Source organism: Hyperoodon ampullatus, assembly GCF_949752795.1.
Source record: "Hyperoodon ampullatus genome assembly, chromosome: 5".
Taxonomy (NCBI): Eukaryota; Metazoa; Chordata; class Mammalia; order Artiodactyla; family Ziphiidae; genus Hyperoodon; species Hyperoodon ampullatus.
Window position 1 is genome coordinate 144,936,502 of NC_136918.1, and position 17,960 is coordinate 144,954,461.

General features: G+C 50.9%; 1 protein-coding gene across 1 annotated transcript in view; it reads right to left on the bottom strand.

Moving 5' to 3' along the window:
- Positions 1–999: 999 nt before the first annotated feature.
- UBE2G2 (ubiquitin conjugating enzyme E2 G2) overlaps positions 1,000–17,960 on the bottom strand; it is a gene marked incomplete at both ends in the record, with an annotated part of 29,524 nt that continues 12,563 nt past the window's right edge. The window contains 5 exons of the mRNA XM_079704975.1: positions 1,000–1,112; positions 2,466–2,606; positions 5,488–5,606; positions 15,510–15,555; positions 15,649–15,684. Of these exons, the coding sequence (XP_079561101.1) occupies positions 1,000–1,112; positions 2,466–2,606; positions 5,488–5,606; positions 15,510–15,555; positions 15,649–15,684 (455 nt within the window). The remainder of the gene's footprint in view (positions 1,113–2,465; positions 2,607–5,487; positions 5,607–15,509; positions 15,556–15,648; positions 15,685–17,960) is intronic.

Here is a 17,960-nt window from a genome sequence, read left to right on the forward strand (position 1 = left end):
ACCCCGGGGATCCTGTGTGCCACGCTCCCACGAGCGCTGGTCAGGTCTGGGATGAAGCACACCTCTGTGCTCTGCACTAAGACGGGAGGGAGCGTCCCTTCCCAAGCTGCGAAGAACGGTTCTGTCCCGATAGTTGAAGTTCCTGCTGCAGCCACCACGTACAAACGCTTAGCACTTTCCCGTTTGCAGACTGGAAAAGCTAAGCTCCGACACACCCAGAAGACACTCTGACTAAAATCTCGGTCTCACGTGCCCCTGCTCTGGTAAATGCACTAGGAACTGAGACACGGGCGTGAACTGTGATCAACACCAGCAGGGAAATCGCCGGTCTTCACGGCCAGGAGAAAACTTCTTTTCTATGTGCCCAATTTTTCATTAGTCCACATTTTAAAAAAGTATTTATTTCCTGAAGTATTTCTAAATGTGATTATTTGTAACATACAACAAATGAAAAATGTGACTAGATTGCAAGAAAAAAATCTGCTTGTAAAACAAAGTCCTGAAACAAAGTCATGTCCTCCTCACGGGGGACAAGGGAACCAGGAGGGGCCCCCAGAGACATCGGCCGCCGCCCTCCTCCTGGTCTGCAAGGCCCCACGTCTTCGGAAGGAGCGCCACTGGTTCTAGTCCCTGGGGGCCGGCGCGTACGCCCCTCCCCGCTGCGCACTAAGCGCTGGGTCCGCAGGCACGTCAGCCGGAGAGGTAGTGGTGACAGCTCTCATCACCTCCCTGGGCCACCTCGGCAAGAACGAGGGGCGCGTCCCTCAGCTGCACCCAGCTGTCACCGTCCGACAGAAACCATCACTGCAGAAGAGAAGGCTGTTTGGGGTGGGAAAGGTAGAAGAGAAATAGATGCTGTGGTTCTGCAAGCTTGCCTTTTTTGGTACCAGCACAGAGTGTCACTGTCACTAAGTGTTTTGGAGGAGAAACTCCAAAAACTGCTCGGTGGTGTGCCTGCACGCACGCGCAGGCACACGGCTGTGCACACGTGGGCAAGGCTCAGAGCCCCAGCGACTTCTGCACGATCTGCTTGGCGATCTTGTAAAACTGTTCGCGGTCATCCCGCCACATTTTGGAGGCATCCACGTTGGCCCCGCTTTCATCGTTGGGCTCTGAAAGAGAAGGAGAACCTCCAAGTGAAAGGGGCTCAAGAAGGAAGGACCTGGCAAGGCCTCCCGCCCCCTGTAAGAACATCACTGATCTTCCCAGAGAGGTAACCACAGACAAACCAGAAGCGCCGAGGAATGTGGAACTCCGGGCAAGGACATCAGTTCTGTGGAGACGAGAGCCTTCTCCTGAGGGACGGGGCTGAGCAGCGGCGAGAGGGCAGCGGACAGACCCACCCTCAGGGCTCCTCCACCCGAGCCTCCCAAGGGCCCACACCAGCCAACTCGCCTTCACTCAGGAGGCACCAGCCGAGCCGATCAAGCGGCCATTGTGGGCCTCCCCCTCGGGCCTCCTGTTTCGCCACCAGCTCTCTCCCTTCGAGGCTCCTCCGTTTCATGGGCGCTCTCTTCCCCCAGGGCTGCCGGGCTGTTCCTCTCTCGGCTCCCTCCCACCATGAGCCCTGTCTACCTGGAGAGGGCACACACCCTCACCTCCACGGCCAGTCCCCGGAGAGCCCCCGTCAAGGTGGCCACTTATACAACACCCCCGAACTCTTCTCTCCCCCAAATCCTGCTCCCTCTGGAGTCCTGTCCCCAAAGTCAGCACCCCTCCACCCGGCAGTGAGGGCAGGAGCCCCCCCCAGGACGCTGAGCCCTAGAGCCGGAGTCTCCAAGGTCCCCCCAACCTCCCCCATCCTCTTGGCCTGGGACCCACCCCGCCTGTTTCAAGCACGTGGGCTGCAAGGGCGATCCGTGGTCTAACAGCCCCACGAGCGAGCGTCAGCTCCAGGCCAGTGCAGGTCCACAGGGCTCCCCGCCCCCAGCCGGGCTCCAGCCATACCTATAGTCCTGGCGACGCCGCCAGAGGGTCCGTGCCCCCCCCAAGCCTTGTTAACTCCTACGTGTTCTAAACTCACCTTGGGAAGTGGCCCCTGTACCCTGATCTCAGGATTTATCACAGTGGCCTGCAACAGTTGGTGGCTGTGAAAGTTCCCTTAGAACGTGGGGCCTTAAGGCTGGGGTCAGTGTCACCTGAGCTTTACACCCCAGGACACGGTGTCTGCAATACAGTGCCCACTGAATGAATGAAATGCCCACGGATACTCATGGCCAACAATGTGATACACACAAGACATCTTTACATCCGTAATTATAAAAAGCAGCTTACACTTGGAAAAGTGTGCATGAATAACATTACATGAAAAAGCACAAAAGAAAACAGTATATATCGACTCCTTACGGTGGACAGGGAGTTATAAGACAAGGGTTAACGAGGAAAGAGAAGCAGCACCGAGTGTCGGGTCTCCCCGTCTGGACGTGAACCTGCAGCGTGCCAGGAGCTGGCGGGGCGGGCGTTACCTGCCAGCATGCTCACCACCGACAGGAGGATCTTCTCCACGCTCTGCACGGGGCTCCACCGCTCGGCACTGCTCTCGTAGCCCATGGGGTCGTCGCCGGGAGCGTGCAGGATGGAGATGCAGACTCTGCCGTCAGGGTAGACTGCGGGGTCAGAGCACACCCGGTGAGCCGAGGGAATGGGCCCGCGATAGGGCGCTCGGTCAGGCCCACAGAGAAAAGGCAGCAAGCGGCGCAGACACCGAGACGGAGCTGTCTGCACGCGGCACCACCTGCGGCCCCAGCGCCGCGTTCACAGCCATGCTCACGTCCACGTGCTCCCCGCGGGCCCGACCGGGCTCCCAGGGCACCGCTCACGCACCGACAGGGTGCTGGGCCGGTCTGAACGGCTCTAGTATCATGGGGTGATTCCACCTTCATATGGATTTTAAAAGCATTATATCCAAAGGGGATAAATGAAAGGCTACCTGGCAGCCAGAGATTCCACCAAAATATCTCATGTAATTAGACTCTTAAAAACACTTTTCATAAAAAGTTTCCTAGATATCCCTCGTTCTGCCATTAAATCCCTAAAATGGACTGTGTAAAATATACGTTGCCATAGCTGGGAAAAGCTACAGGAATTATTTAAATATCCGGAGAAAGACAGATACCGAGATTTCTCTTGGTAACTTACTGTAACAGAAAAACGACCGCCTGTCTTCTCTGGAAATCAGCTGTGCCTGAATCTAAATGCATCTCCCATCAACAGCATCACTAACAAGACCCTCAAGACCTGATTCAAGAAAAATAAATTTTCAATTCAAAGTCTAGGGTTGGTCCTGTCAGGAAGGTCAAAAGCATCTGTTATCTTTCTTTTACACATACTTGGGGAAATTCTCAGATGATTTAGTATATGCTCAGATATCCAGGAATCACTTGTAAAACTGTAAGGCTATTAAGTTATAATAATAAGAATACCAGACAATTTTAAATGAAGTTATTTAATTCACCCTCACTCATGAACTCTGCATTTCGTGACCATTTAGAAATGTGAGTCGTTATAAACAGCCTTTCTTTTACACCTGGTCCCTCATTTTCCCCATGCATCCCTTGTTCTAGTGGTTTCTGCGCTTTGAAAGTGTAACGCACACTCTCACTGAAGGGTTAGGAAACCACGTGCGATTTGTCTCAGACACCAGGATGTCCGTCTGAAGTCCACACAAACGGGACCAGGGCGCCCAGAATGCTTTGAACAGTTCTCTCTGCCACGGACTGAGAGGAGGTGTTGCAGAGTTTTCAACTTCGGTGTCACTCCCTCAAGGTGACACACCATGCGATGACACCGCTGACCCCAGAAACATCAAAAAGCAGCTGTGTCCCTGTCACCCCCCCCACACCACAGCAGCGTCATTTCCTAACCCTCCCAAGTCCCCGCCCAGTCACAGCGCTTCAGCGCCAACAACTCCCGCTGGTGCCAGGCTGGCGGTCTCCCCTCCAGGCCACGGCAGCAGCCCAGCACGCACTCCGCTCCACCTCCAGCCTGCACCACAGTCACCCTTCAAAGGCCATGCTGGTCATGCCGCCCCCCACACTCACTCCTAGCCCCTCAGTGGGCCTCCACTGCCTCGGATAAACATCAAACTCCTTAATGTTGACCAAAAGGCCTGCACTGGTTTGGCCCCTCGCCCTCCCCTCCCCCTCCCTCCTCACACTGGGCCTCTGCACCTGCTAGACCCCCTCCCCGCCCCAAATAGACCCCTGGGTAACTCCTACAGCTCCTCCTGCAGGTGGTGGGTTCAACCACCACCCCTGCAGGGGCCTCCCTGGCCTCCCACGTGGTTTCACATCTCTCTGTATGATTCCTTCATCAGAGTCCATCGCTGCCCTCAGACTGGGAGCTCCTGACCGTCCAGCCCCCCACCTCTGACGGTCTGCTCACCACCCCATCCCAGCAACTCTCAGTGAATCTGCTGGATTATTTTTTTAAGTATTTATGGACCGACCAATTTTTATGACATTGGTAGACCTACTGAATAGCTCTTCTCAAAAATAATTTTTACAAAATAAAAGTAACACATACCCACTACAGTAAGGCCAAATTTAAAAACTATTTGCTTTGGGGCTTCCCTGGTGGCACAGTGGTTGAGAGTCCGCCTGCCGATGCAGGGGACATGGGTTCATGCCCGGGTCCGGGAAGATCCCACATGCCGCGGAGCGGCTGGGCCCGTGAGCCATGGCCGCTGAGCCTGCGCATCTGGAGCCTGTGCTCCGCAATGGGAGAGGCCACAACAGTGAGAGGCCCGCGTACCGCAAAAAGAACAAAAAACCAAAACTATTTGCATTGATTACCTGAACATCAAAAATAATATTATCAGGCTATTCTTAGTACACACATAATTCAATCAGTTTATTGGCCGTATTTGTCCTTAAACCACATCATAGGTATCGTTCTAAAGAATGTATTTATCTTCAATATAATCTTATTATTTACTTATTTATTTTTGCCGCGTTGGGTCTTCGTTGCTGCGTGCGGGCTTTCTCTAGTTGCTGCAAGCGGGGGCTACTCTTCATTGTGGTGTGCGGGATTCTCACTGCGGTGGCTTCTCCTGTTGCGGAGCACGGGCTCTAGGCACTTGAGCTTCAGCAGTTGTGGCACGTGGGCTCACTAGTTGTGGCACGTGGGCTCAGTAGTTGTGGCACACGGGCTTAGTTGCTCCGTGGCAATGTGGGATCTTCCTGGACCAGGGCTCAAACCCATGTCCCCTGCATTGGCAGACAGATTCCTAACCACTGCACCACTAGGGAGGCCCTTATCATTTATTTTTTAATTACCCACAATCCTCTTCATAGTCATATTTTATGGTTAATCGCCTTGAACTTGTTGACTTCCTCAATCAACTCTTCTGACCATAATGAATTTTTAAACTTTGTATTATGGAAAATTCCAAACACAGAGCAAAACAGAAGTATACCATGAATGCCCACATGCACACAATCTCTAGGCCTCTCCTGGAACCATCGAAACTACTTCAAAAGCACTTACTGTTGGGATGAAACATCTCACAGGTAAACCTCATCTTTGGAGGACTTAACGGGTAATCAAGTGGGAAACTCAGGATGGCAGGAAAAACCCCAAACTCAAAACAGGTGTCTTCTGGGCCCCTAAAAGATACAAAATACAGAGACAGAACTTCAAGGCAGACTTTTTTCAATGTCTACCACACTTCAGAAACGAGTTAAGGAAATATCTACTGCTTTACAAATGTGCATGAAAAGATTATCTAAATATTATAATAACGATAAATTGGTATTTTTTTATGGTTGGAAAGTAATGTGTCATTGTTCCGTTCCAATCAGGTTTAAATCACAAAGACCAGATCACAGGCAGTTTTCACATTAATAAGGTTGAGAGCGGGGCAGCAGGGAGTCTGTTTTTCTATGTGGTACAATTACATTTTAGGATAAAGATACAAATCCTGGTACATGTTAGAGCAGGATTCTATTGTACTAATGAATGAGGGGTTAAGAGTTGTTACTTCAAAGGCTACTTTTAATTTTTAAATGTGCCTGAGAAGTGGTTTCGTAACCTTCAAGAAACAGATACAGAGAACATACAGATCACTGATGATGCTCGTGCGCACGTGCGTCAGCCGCAAGCCCTGACCTGCAGGCCTGGGCTCGTGCCACATCCTGGGACGACGTGGTCACCTGAGTCCTCACCGTCACCAGGCACATGCCTGCCTGCCTGCCTGCCTGCCTGAGTTCACGTCCTCCTCATGTGGAAAATGGTAGAAACGGGCCAAACCACTTCCAAAGTCCTGTCAAATTTTAAAGCTCTATGTGTATAAATTAACACTATCTCGACCAACAGACAAGACGTGAAGGCCAGCCTGAGAGGGAGAGGGAGAGGGAGAGCAGCTCGCACCTTAACAGAGAGAGGAACGCCTCCTCCCCTTACAAACGTCCTTTATAAAACATGCACAATAGCAGTTTAAAATCTAGTTTAAAAGACCAGCTTTGCTCTGCACATTTTTATCAGGAGGCAGAGCTGCTGAATGACAGCCACACACAGCGACACCAGACAAGCACGCTGGGAAGACCGGTCAGTTCAACAACGAAGAGGAATCCCGTTCTCTTTCTGGGCGCGGAGAGGGCAAGGCCCCAAGCGCGTAACACACGAGCCCCGATGACCGGCACAGGGGCCGAGACCCCGCGCTACAGCAGCAATTCAAGCAGACAAAAAATTCTCAAAGAAACTGTGCAGGCGGCTTCACTTCCACCTGGTGACAACGCCTAGGGATTTCGATGGCACCTGTGCAGTGGAGGCCAGGACTGCATCATGGGGTGGGGAAGGGCTGGTAAAATGGCCAAAACAAGAACAAGGCAGCAAGTGTTTGGTGGAGCCACAGTTTTTTCAATTGAAGACACATATCTGGATTCTGAAAACTGTGTCCTCGCCACTTCTGGGGAAACCAAGAGTGGAAAGCTAGGACTCTGCCGTGGACGGATGAGCGTCCCCGGACAGCGGCGCCCAGAGCCCTGGCAGGAAGCAGGGACAGGACGGCCACATGGAGAGGCGAGCTCGGGGGCTGGGGCTCCCCGACAGCCGCCCTCCCCTCTGGAGGGGGTCAGCGCCGACGGCAGAGGACAGACTGCGCCCCCCACCCCTCTTCCAGCCTACAACTCACAGGAGAGGATAAACACCACTGCGCCGGCTCTCACACGGCCTCCCGAGGGAAGGTGCCAGGAAGCAGTGCTGTCACCTCAGCGAGGGTCACCTGACTCAGGCCAGGTCCCAGATCGGGTGGCTCAGCGGAGGGCAGAGGGCAGCTCAGGCTACTAACCCAGGAGCCTGTAAATCAGGGCTGCGGCCACACCAGGAATGCTCGCAGCGCCTCGGTATTCCTGGCACCTCCAAGTTAGAACAGAAAAGAATGTCTGGGTAGTTGAGTGTTTTTGGACTGAGCCAAATGGTATTTTCTCAAGACTTTGATATTTGCTCAGGTCTTTGTTTCTCATAATAGAGCTTTCTTTAAAAAAAAAAAAAAAAAAAAAAACCCACTAGGTCGTCCACAGCTTCAGAAGCAAGATCAAACATTTCCTAAAGTGCTCCCACACCTGAAATATCAAAGCCATTTTCAAATGCTCTGGTTTGCTACTTGTTTGAAACAGGGGCTTCTTTCTCTTCCAGAATGCCCAGTGCCTTGGCCCAGCACACAGGTGCGCCCACGTGCACGGGGGCCTGTCCGCTGGCTTCATGGAAAACGCTATTGAGTAAATTCCTGGACCGAGACGGGAGACATAATTCGTGTTATTTTTGGACAAGCTTTCCTGTCATACTCAGGACAGCCTCACTCCTCTCTCACCAAAGAGGGCCTCACCTCAAAATCAAATTTATCTGAGGCAAATACAAACTCTTCAAAGCCTGCAAGTTATTTTCTATCTTAATTGATTAAAATAACGGCCTGAATTATTTCAGAGCTCTGAGGTAAGTGTTTTATTTCTTTTCTGAGGCTCGTATTAAGAATAAAGCAGAACGCCCTTGCTCTCCTCTGTAAAGGCAATAGTGCACTCTGACTTCCCGGCTTTAGGGGAACGAGAGGCCAGGGAGCCACTGGGAGAGCTGCACCCACGGTCCAAGCCCAACCAGGACCCAGCAACGCTCACTCCCCGCAAAGGACAGCGCTGGCTCAACACCTGCAGCCACGCACCATCACTGGTGGTCGGTCACTTGCAGAGCAAATAAAAACTGGAGACACGCTTGGTTAGTCTTTCAACATTAAACTCGAGTGAAGCACCGTTCTTTGCCTTTCATCTCTAAAACTGTACGGAGATGACAAAAGAAGCCCACGGCCTGCATACGAAGTCGGCAGGGAGGCCAGGGTGCTCCACCGTGGAAGCCGGGTGTGTCTGGGCTTCAGTGAGCCATCTGCCCACCAGGCATGTTCCAGGACCGCAGCCTGCACGTCACTCCAGCTGCAGCAGGTGTGGAAGAAGCTGTTTTTGCGCTGTTCTTTTTCAAGTTTGTCATAGCACACAGACAAAATTCTCAGACATACATACGAGGCTTGAAATAATGAAGACCGTAAACCCATTCACTGGCGCACACTTGAACTGGATTACCAAGGGACAAGTATTCTCCAAAGCCATGACCACCTGAAGCATAACAAAGCAGGGCCCACAGCTTCACAAACGCCCTCCAGTCCAGGCGAGGGTGCCACTGCCCTCGCTCCCTCGCTGCGGAACCCACACGGAGCACCCGGCGGTGGCATGAGGGCGCCTGGCGTCAGAGCAGGGGCGCCGCCTCCTTCCTGCGCCCCTGGCTCCGCAGCTCGGCCGAAGCTTCTTGCCAAAGCCCCCACCTCCCCAGTGCAGGTGGGCTGCAAGCACAGCCCCCAGGCCAGGGGCTCTAGAAGCCACAACTCCAGCTCCGGGGTGCCCTGCTGTACCTCTAAGCCCCCAAGTCACTGAAGGAGCGCCTGCTGTGTGAGGGTCACCCCGCCAGCAGCGAGGCTGCACAGAAACTGACCAGAAGTTCCCGCTCACAGGACCTTCACACCTGCAGGAAAGCCAGGACGAGCTGCAGGGAGCTGTCGTCCCCGAGACAGTGCCCTCGCTGCCTGTCTCCTTGGGAGCCTGGTGGTCTCGGCCGGACTATGTGTCTACACCCATCTGGCACCAGCCCTGACTCAGCGCACAGTCTCTGGGGATGGACCCAAGAGCCGCTTTCCTCTTCTGTTGTGTGCTAAGCACCCTAGCGATCCTGATGTAGAGAACCAGCGCTGGTTAAACTGTGAGGGAGGAGAAGGACAGGGCCTTCCATCCCAGGAACGCACGTGGTGACAAATACAGGCTTCCTTCCATATAATTATTTTCGTGATTAAATCCGTCTGAAAGGAGCCTACGGTCATCCCCTAATTTTTGCTTGCAACAGAAATTTCTGAAAACTTTAACTCAAATATATTTGAACTATATTTAAAGTTCACTAAATAAGTTCATCAATTACAAGAACTTCGTAGTGAATTCTGACATGGACAATAACTTCTGCAACATAAACTTTGACTCTAACTAGAAAAAATATGTGTGTTAGAAAATACTCAAATACATAAGTAAATAAAGTAAAAAGCAAATGCCTCCTTGCCCCCTTCCTGAATCAGCTCTGAGGCAGCCACTACGGAGTCTGGTCACCCTCCCAGGCTTCCCCTCCGAGTGCATCCACTCACATACCTTCATCCGCAAAAACTGGATCTTTTTTTTTTTTTTTTTGCAGTACGCGGGTCTCTCACTGCTGTGGCCTCTCCCATTGCGGAGCACAGGCTCCGGACGCGCAGGCTCAGTGGCCATGGCTCACGGGCCCAGCCACTCCGCGGCATGTGGGATCCTCCCAGACCGGGGCACGAACCCATGTCCCCTGCATCGGCAGGCGGACTGCCAACCACTGCGCCACCAGGGAAGCCCCTGGATCGTTTTTTATTAAAAATGTATCATGGCATCGCTGAGAGGAATTTTTAAAGGCCTGAATAAGTGGAGAGACACTCCATGTACATGGATTGGAACACTCAAGATTGTTAAACTGTCAACATTCCTCAAACTGACCTAAAGCCTCAACACAATCCCTGTCAAATCCCAGCTGGTTTCTTCACAGAAAATGACAAGCTGATCCTCAGATTCCAATGGAGATGCAAGGGACCCAGAATAGGTAAGACATCTCGAAAGAGGAGAACAAAACACCTCCCAATTTCAAAACTTACTATTGAGCTGCCATGACGGAGTGTATGGTGCTCATGGAGGGTCAAGCACAGGTCAACGAAACAGGATTCAGAGTCCACAATGAACCCTCACACTTAGGGAACTGATTCCGACAAAGGTCCAAGGCAATTCAATGCAGGAAGGATTTTCTTTTCAACAAACGGTGCAAGACAACTGCACAGCCACACGCCAAAAAATGAGCCTGGCTCCTACCTAATGCTATACTCCAAAATTATCCAAAATGGGCCCAAAACCTAAATTTAAGAGCTATAAGTATAAAACTTCTAGAAGAAAACACAGGAGAAAATCTTTTCAACCTTGGGTTATATGACATCAAAGGCATAATCTATACAAGGAAAAACTGCTGAACTGCATTTCATTGGAAATGAAAACCTTTGCGTTTCAGAAGACCCCATTAAGAAAATGAAAAGGAGGGACTTCCCTAGTGGTCCAGTGGTTAAGACTCCACGCTCCCAATGCAGGGGGCATGGGTTTGATCCCTGCTCAGGGAACTAAGATCCCGCATTCCGCACAGCTCGGCCTAAAACATAAAAAAGAAAAGAAGGGCTTCCTTGGTGGCGCAGTGGTTGAGAGTCCGCCTGCCGATGCAGGGGACACGGGTTCATGCCGCGGTCCGGGAAGATCCCACATGCCATGGAGCGGCTGGGCCCGTGAGCCATGGCCGCTGAGCCTGCGCGTCCGGAGCCTTGCTCCGCAACAGGAGAGGCCACAACAACAGTGAGAGGCCCGCGTACCACAAAAAAAAAAAAAAGAAAGAAAGAAAAAAACAAATGAAAAGGAAAAGGAAAGCTGCAGACTGGGAGAAAATATCTGAAAATCGTATTGATACATCTGATAAAGGACTTTGTATCCAAAATATATAAAGAACTCTTAGGACCAAATAAGAAGACAACCCAATTAAAAAATGGGCAAAAGTTCTTAAGTTCACCAAAAAAGATAGGTGAATGGCTCATAAGCCCATGAAAAGATGCTCAACAGCATCGGTTACTAGGGCAATGCAGTCCAAGCCCACAATGAGACCCACCTCACACTCAGCAGGACAGCTGGCATCAGACACCACCAAGAGGGTGAGGAAATGGAGAGCCAAGAACTCAGCACTGCGGGTGGGAGTGTAAAATGGTGACACTATACGCCGGGAGGCCCACTCCTGTGCGTCCAGCCGAGGGAGGTGGAAACCCGGCTGCACAGACTTAGGCCCCATGTTCGCAGCTGCACCGTCACAAAAGCTGAAGAGGGAAGCAGCCAAATGCCCATCAACGGGTGAGTGGGTCCATTCACGGTGGACACAGCTCAGTGGTGACGGGAAGGGGCCGCTCCCACAAGCTGTGCCGGGAACCTCGGAGACACCACGCCCAGAAAAAGGAGCCAGACACCGAAGATGCTGCATCGTGTGATCCCACTTGCAGCAGAAGTCCAGAAAAGGCAAATCAACAGAGTCAGAGAGCAGATCAGAGGGTGCCTGTGGCGGAGGGGGAGTGGGGACCGAGTGCACAGGGGCATGAGCACGTGTTTGGAAATGCTCTAAAAGTGAAGTGTGATGACTGCAAACTCTATAAATTTAATTTACTAAAAATCATTGACTTGTGCACTTAATACAGGTGAAACTCTGCATGTAACTTCTATCTCAATAAAGCTATTGAATGCACCCGGCCACACCAGGGTCTCTCGGCCTCAGCACCATTGCCACCTCGGGCGTCCTGGGCACGGTGGGGCGCTCAGCGCTCTCCCACCCGGGGCCAGTAGAGATCTCCTCCTGCTACCCAGTGTGACAGCCACAATGTCTCCAGACACTGCCCAAAGTCCCTGGGGGTGAGGCCACACCTGGTGACAACACTGGTCTAGACCCGTCGTCCAGCGTCTGCCTGAACCATGGCAGTGCTGCCGGCATCCTGCTGATTGGATGCCCGTAACTTATACTGGACAATGATGTTTCCACTTTCATGATTGCAGTGAATGCTGTAATAAACTTCCTCACACAGAGGTCTTCCTAACAGAATGTCTGATGAAGACATTCCCAGGGTGGGAACCGCTGGGTCAGAGAACATACAGTGCAAATCATAAACATCTATTGTAATATCTCAGGTTTATCTGAGCAGGCACAATCCTGACAGGAGCCAGGCTTCTGTAAAGAAGAAAGCCTGGTGTAGAGGGCGGTGCCGTGACCGTGGCCTGGGCACCCAGCATGAGCCAGGCACAGCCTAGGAGGAGCCGCAGCCGGGGGAATCCTCCCCGCCGCAGGTGTGAACCAGCTGGGACCCAAGTGCGCCAGCAGAGATGCGGGGATGGGGTCAGCCAAGGGCCCCCAACCGTTGGGGAAGGGAAGGGCCTTCTCATCTCACCACAGCCTCGGGGCCCTGATCTGGAGACGGGACAGCGGCTCGGCCACAGACCAGGCAGGGAGGTCACCATGCGGCCGCTTGAAGAAACCTGGGGCAGGACAGAATCGGGGCAGCAAGACGCCAAGGGCTTCACGCCTCTTCCAGCCACGGAGGATAAACCGCCGTCCTGCACGGCAGGGCTCCTCCTGTCCTGCAGAAGCTCGCGTCGACCCTCCACAGCTGCCACGCCGCAGCCAAGGGCCAACGAGGTTGCACAGGCCAGAGACCCTGGAGCTGGAAGAGGTGGAAGTGAAGCCACTGGTCTAAAAAGGTGTCGAGGCTCTGTACTGATCCACATAAGTGAAGGTCAGAGAGGCAGTGACTGCCCAAGACCATGAAGCCAGGCCAGCCACACACAGCTCAGGGGCCCGCAGCCGTCAGTGTCACTGAGCGGAAGCCCCAGCCCTCTCCCCCTGGGTCACAGGTCAAACTCTGCCCTAAGCTCGGCCGGGAGTCACCAGAGTTCTGTCTCCTTTTAATCAGAGAACAGGCTGTGGTGATTTTATTACTGTTGGTTAATTTGTTGTGTTCCCCATCCTAGTCCCTTAATCTTGTTCTTTCAGGGCAGAGATTTGGGGTCACCTAGGACACGCCTGTATCCTCAGACGAGGGCCCTAATATATAATAGTCACTCAGTATTTGTTGCCTGAACATCTGAAAAGATGTTCTCTTCATTGCACAGCTGAGGCTCCGCAGGTAAGAACTACTGCAACAGCAGCAGACTCCCAGAAACGGAGGCAAGTGTGGTGTTTAGAAGCACTAGGGTATGGAAGAAACTCTGGAAACAATCAGAGAATAAGATGAGAGAAGAGAAAACCTATCACTAAGGAGTGAAACTCAGCCAGCTGGCTGCCAAAACAGCGGAGTGAGACAAATCAATAGGAGGACAGTTAATTCCTTAATAGATGTTTTAAGTACATTTGTAAACGGCCTCTTGTTTGTGAAAGGATCTGGAACAGGACCAAAACCCACAAACTCACCAGATCTTGAAGCAGGGGAATTCCATGCTAACGCAAAAGCCTTATTCAAACATAAAAGTGTTCTACATAAAAACAGTTCTAATTACTTTTTAAGATAAGTTTTCAAAATATTGGTTTAATTTTACTTTATTTATCTATAATTAGTAATATTTATCCTAACAGATTCTTAAGAATAAACCCTTAAAAGGAAACCGTACTGGAAGGCTCAAGTGTCCCTGGAAGGGCTTCTCAGTCGTCTCCTGTGGGTGCGCACCAGCCACATCTTCCAAAGACGGAAAAACCGTCAGGGGCCCGCTGACCTGTGCCCTCACAGAGGCCTTCCAATCATCTGTGCACCCCAGCCAGGACAGCTGCCCTGGGGTGTATTGTTTCCCTAAAGATAAAAAGCTGTAGCTGACCCGAGTGCACAATGCCCTGTTACATGAAACGAAAGGACACCGCTGACCAGGAGACCCACCACGCAATTCGTAAGTGCTTTAGGGGGTGAAAGACACAACACCATATTAGATACAAACACAGACTGTGAAGTCATCATCATGCCAGAAACATTTAAACACAGGAAAAAAAATGGGTATCACAGGCCCAAGCAATTAGGGTATAACAAATGATCAGGAAATGTTAGGTGCGCTGTACTTTCTCTGGATAGTGTTTATTAATGATTTTTAAAACAATTTGCTTATGAAAGAAACTCATTTTCACACCAATTTTCATGTATTAATCTAAGCTCCACAGACAACGTTGAGCAGTAATTTGTTTTTCAGACTAAATGGGAAACAAGCACAGGGCAAATGCAGAAAGTCTGATGAGGCTGACACTACATACCCCTCACACATCTTCCAGGCCCACCCCACTAGAGCACGCCTCAGCCCAACGAAATCCCACCTGAAAACTTTCTAGCTAATTTCTCATTTTACTAACGAGACTACTGAAATGGATTATAAACTTCAACTTCCTGAAGTCTACCTAACCACATTTTGTTAAAAATACAGTCTAAGGGGCTTCCCTGGTGGCGCAGTGGTTGAGAGTCCGCCTGCCGGTGCAGGGGACACGGGTTCGTGCCCCGGTCCGGGAAGATCCCACATGCCGCGGAGCAGCTGGGCCCGTGAGCCATGGCCGCTGAGCCTGTGCATCCGGAGCCTGCGCGTCCGGAGCCTGTGCTCCGCAACGCGAGAGGCCACAACAGTGAGAGGCCCGCATACCAAAAAAAAAAAAAAAAATACAGTCTAAGAATGGCCAAGAATTGTACATCTAAGGTAGAAAGATGAGAAAAAAAGGGCCTGGGTCACAGGGCCCAAGAATACTCTGGAATCAGGGGTCCATTTGGCTCTTTCCAAGCAATATCACTGTAAGTGAAATATGAAATCCAGTCCGGATCTTTCTAAAATGAGGTCAGGAACCACACTGCTCACCTTAGAACTAAGCCAAATGTCTAAGTCAGGGACAAGGGAAGGCCAGACAAGGTACACAGGAAAGGAGCAGCAGCAGAGGAGCTGAAGAACTGGGAAGGGAAGGGGAGGGGGAGGAGGAGGGGGACGAGTCCCGGGCAGGGCCCAGGCTGCACCGATAGGCCTGGGGTGTCACCTGCACCCTGAGGACCCCTCCGCACCGTCCGAGCCCCAGGCTCACAGGGACTCCTTGAAGCCAAAGCCCGTTCTGTTTGAGGCTCTAACCCAACACGCAAACTTCATGATTTTGAAACTCTACAAACACTTACAACTAAACCTTTTACTGGTTCTAAGGAAGTACTTTCACTTCTTCTGGACGAACGCACGTGTTCTCTGCTTTCAGATCAGCAGACACAGAAAAGCTCAACGAAAGAGGCGCACTTGGCCTTTTCTCCCCATTGACGCTCCTGATCACTCACAGTGCAGCATGGGATTCATGGCTCTAATTTCCAATAAAGGCTTAAAACCAAACAACACATATGATTAACTTACATGATCAATGCCTCCCATTCAAAAAAATTCTCTTCATTCATGGGGCCTGCAGGAAAAGAAGAAATTCCACAACTTTACTTTGAAGGAAACTTGCCAATTAGGAGTAAATGATAAAGAGGCGAACTTCACACTACCTTACCTGCCACAATTCCTTCCGGAGGATTCAGTGTTAATTCTGCAAGGTTAAAAAGTAAAACCATTATGAAAAAGAATGAATATTATGTTGCATTTTAACAAAAAACATTAAAACGTATACAAGGCTATAAATTATATGGCATAAATATTAGCAGATGAAAATTAAAATTCTGCTTGTCCCAAGTGAACACCTGCTGCAGTTCCATTTCTGATCAAGACTATGTCAACTGTTCTTTACACCAGCAAAAAGCAGAATTCTAGAACTGCCAACACGTTCAACTCACAATGAAGAAACAAACAAAAGGTGTTGTTAACTCTCTTTCCAAAATATTCCTGCTGGTTATTTTGATAAAAGCTCATAAATCAAACACAGTATATTATTTCCTAACTGAAGGGATTTCCTGTCACTTTGAGAGTGGGCACAAAGCTTTCTGAATGCCACAAGGTAGAGCTATGAGTCCGCACCGAGGTTTCAAAAGGCTGGTATTATCGAGTCCGTCAGCACCGTACAGGCTGGCTGTCGACCTCCGACACCACGCTACAAGATCCATGAGCCCCCTCACGTGCGAGGTCCCACAGAAGAGCAGACTGCGAGCAGAAACAGGAAGAAAGCATCCGCAACAGCATTCCTCAGCAACTGAAGGCTAGTAGTTGTTCTAAGGCTTTGCCAACCCGGAAGCTGTCCTTTGCACTCCTGGCCTCCTCGCTTTGTATGATACCCGGGAGGCTACAGAACGAAACCACACCTGCGGGCAAATCTGGCAAATCTGGCAAGGCGAACACCGGGAGATGGAGGAGGACTCGGCGAGAAGGCCGGCCGCGGGAGCAGGGGGTCAGGTGGCAAGGGCACCCCCGCTGGGCCGAGTGCAGGGCTGGGAGGTGACTGAAACAGTGAGACACACACAGAAGATCAACAAAACAAAAGCTAGTTCTCTGAAGAGACATAAAACTAACAATTCCCTGCCAAGTAAACATAAAGCGTAAGGACTGGAAAAGAAAAAATAATCATTATTCACAGATGCTCCGCTTACCTACATAAAGTCCAAAAGAGTCAAAAGATAAATTATAATAAAAAGTGAGTTTGCCAAAGTTGCTGAATACAAGGTCAATACATACAACTGAACTGTGCTTCTACATATCAGCAAGTTAGAAAAGTCTAAAAAAGACACCAATTATAATGGGAAACATGCAGAAATTAGCTTTTCAAAGATGTGCAAGATCTGTAACAGAATAGAAAACATCATTAACAAAAAATTTTAAGAGACCTTAATAAACGGAGATTACATCACGTTCATAGACTAAAAATTCAACATTATCAAGTGATCGATCCTCCTCAAACTGAACCTACGGATCGAGCACAACCTCAGCCAAAACCCCACCAGGTTTTCTTGTCTGACTCTGGCTAGGTGAACACACATGAACATGTGAACGACCAGAACAGCCAAGGCATTCTTTAAAAAGGGTAAACTGAGAAGCATCCATGGGCCAGCAAAACTCATTACAAAGCTGCAGTAAGTAGGCAGTAGACACTGGCACAAAGTTCAATAGACGATGGAACAGAAGTGAGCACGCCCAGCGCAGGCCATGCAAAGAGAGGTCCTCCATCTGCTAGGAAGGTCGCCCCACGGGAAAGAGGGGAAAGAACAGAAGAACAGAGGTGAAAAAAGAAAATCCTTTTCCCTATCTCAAACCACATACAAAAATCAAAGTATACAAGGAAAAGGGGAGAAGGAGCATGAGAACTAGTAGAAAATATACACATGGGCCTCTGCCCCAGTTCCCAGCAAAGCTCCTAAGTCCCTCGTGAATTCCCAAGCGACAAGAGCACCAGGAGCATCTCCCACTCTGGGTGGCTGCCAGCCCCAAGACCGAGCCATGGTTAGAAGGTTGCAGGCCCACCCCCCATTCTCCAGCGTGCGAGGGGCTGGAGGTGGAGTTACTGGTGAGTCAGGCCCCCGTGAGGAAGCCTCCACACAATCCCACCAGCGTAAGGTCAGGGAGCTCCCGGGTTGGTGAGCACGCGGTGGGGCTGGCGGGGAGAGGCACCCAGAGAGCAGGAACCTCAGCCTCCTCGCCGCCCCTGCCCCCGGCTTCTCAGAACTCCAGCCGGCCGTGCCCGAGTTCTACTCTTCTACAATAGACTGGATGTCACGCACGTAAAATGCTTCTCTGGGTTCTGTGAGCTGCTCTGGCAGGTTAACCAACCCCGAGGAGGGGGTCATGGAAACCTCCAATTTATAGCCGATCAGTCAGAAGCACAGGTGATACCCTGGATTTGCAACGGGCGGGGGAGGGGGAGCCGTCTCGTGGGACCGA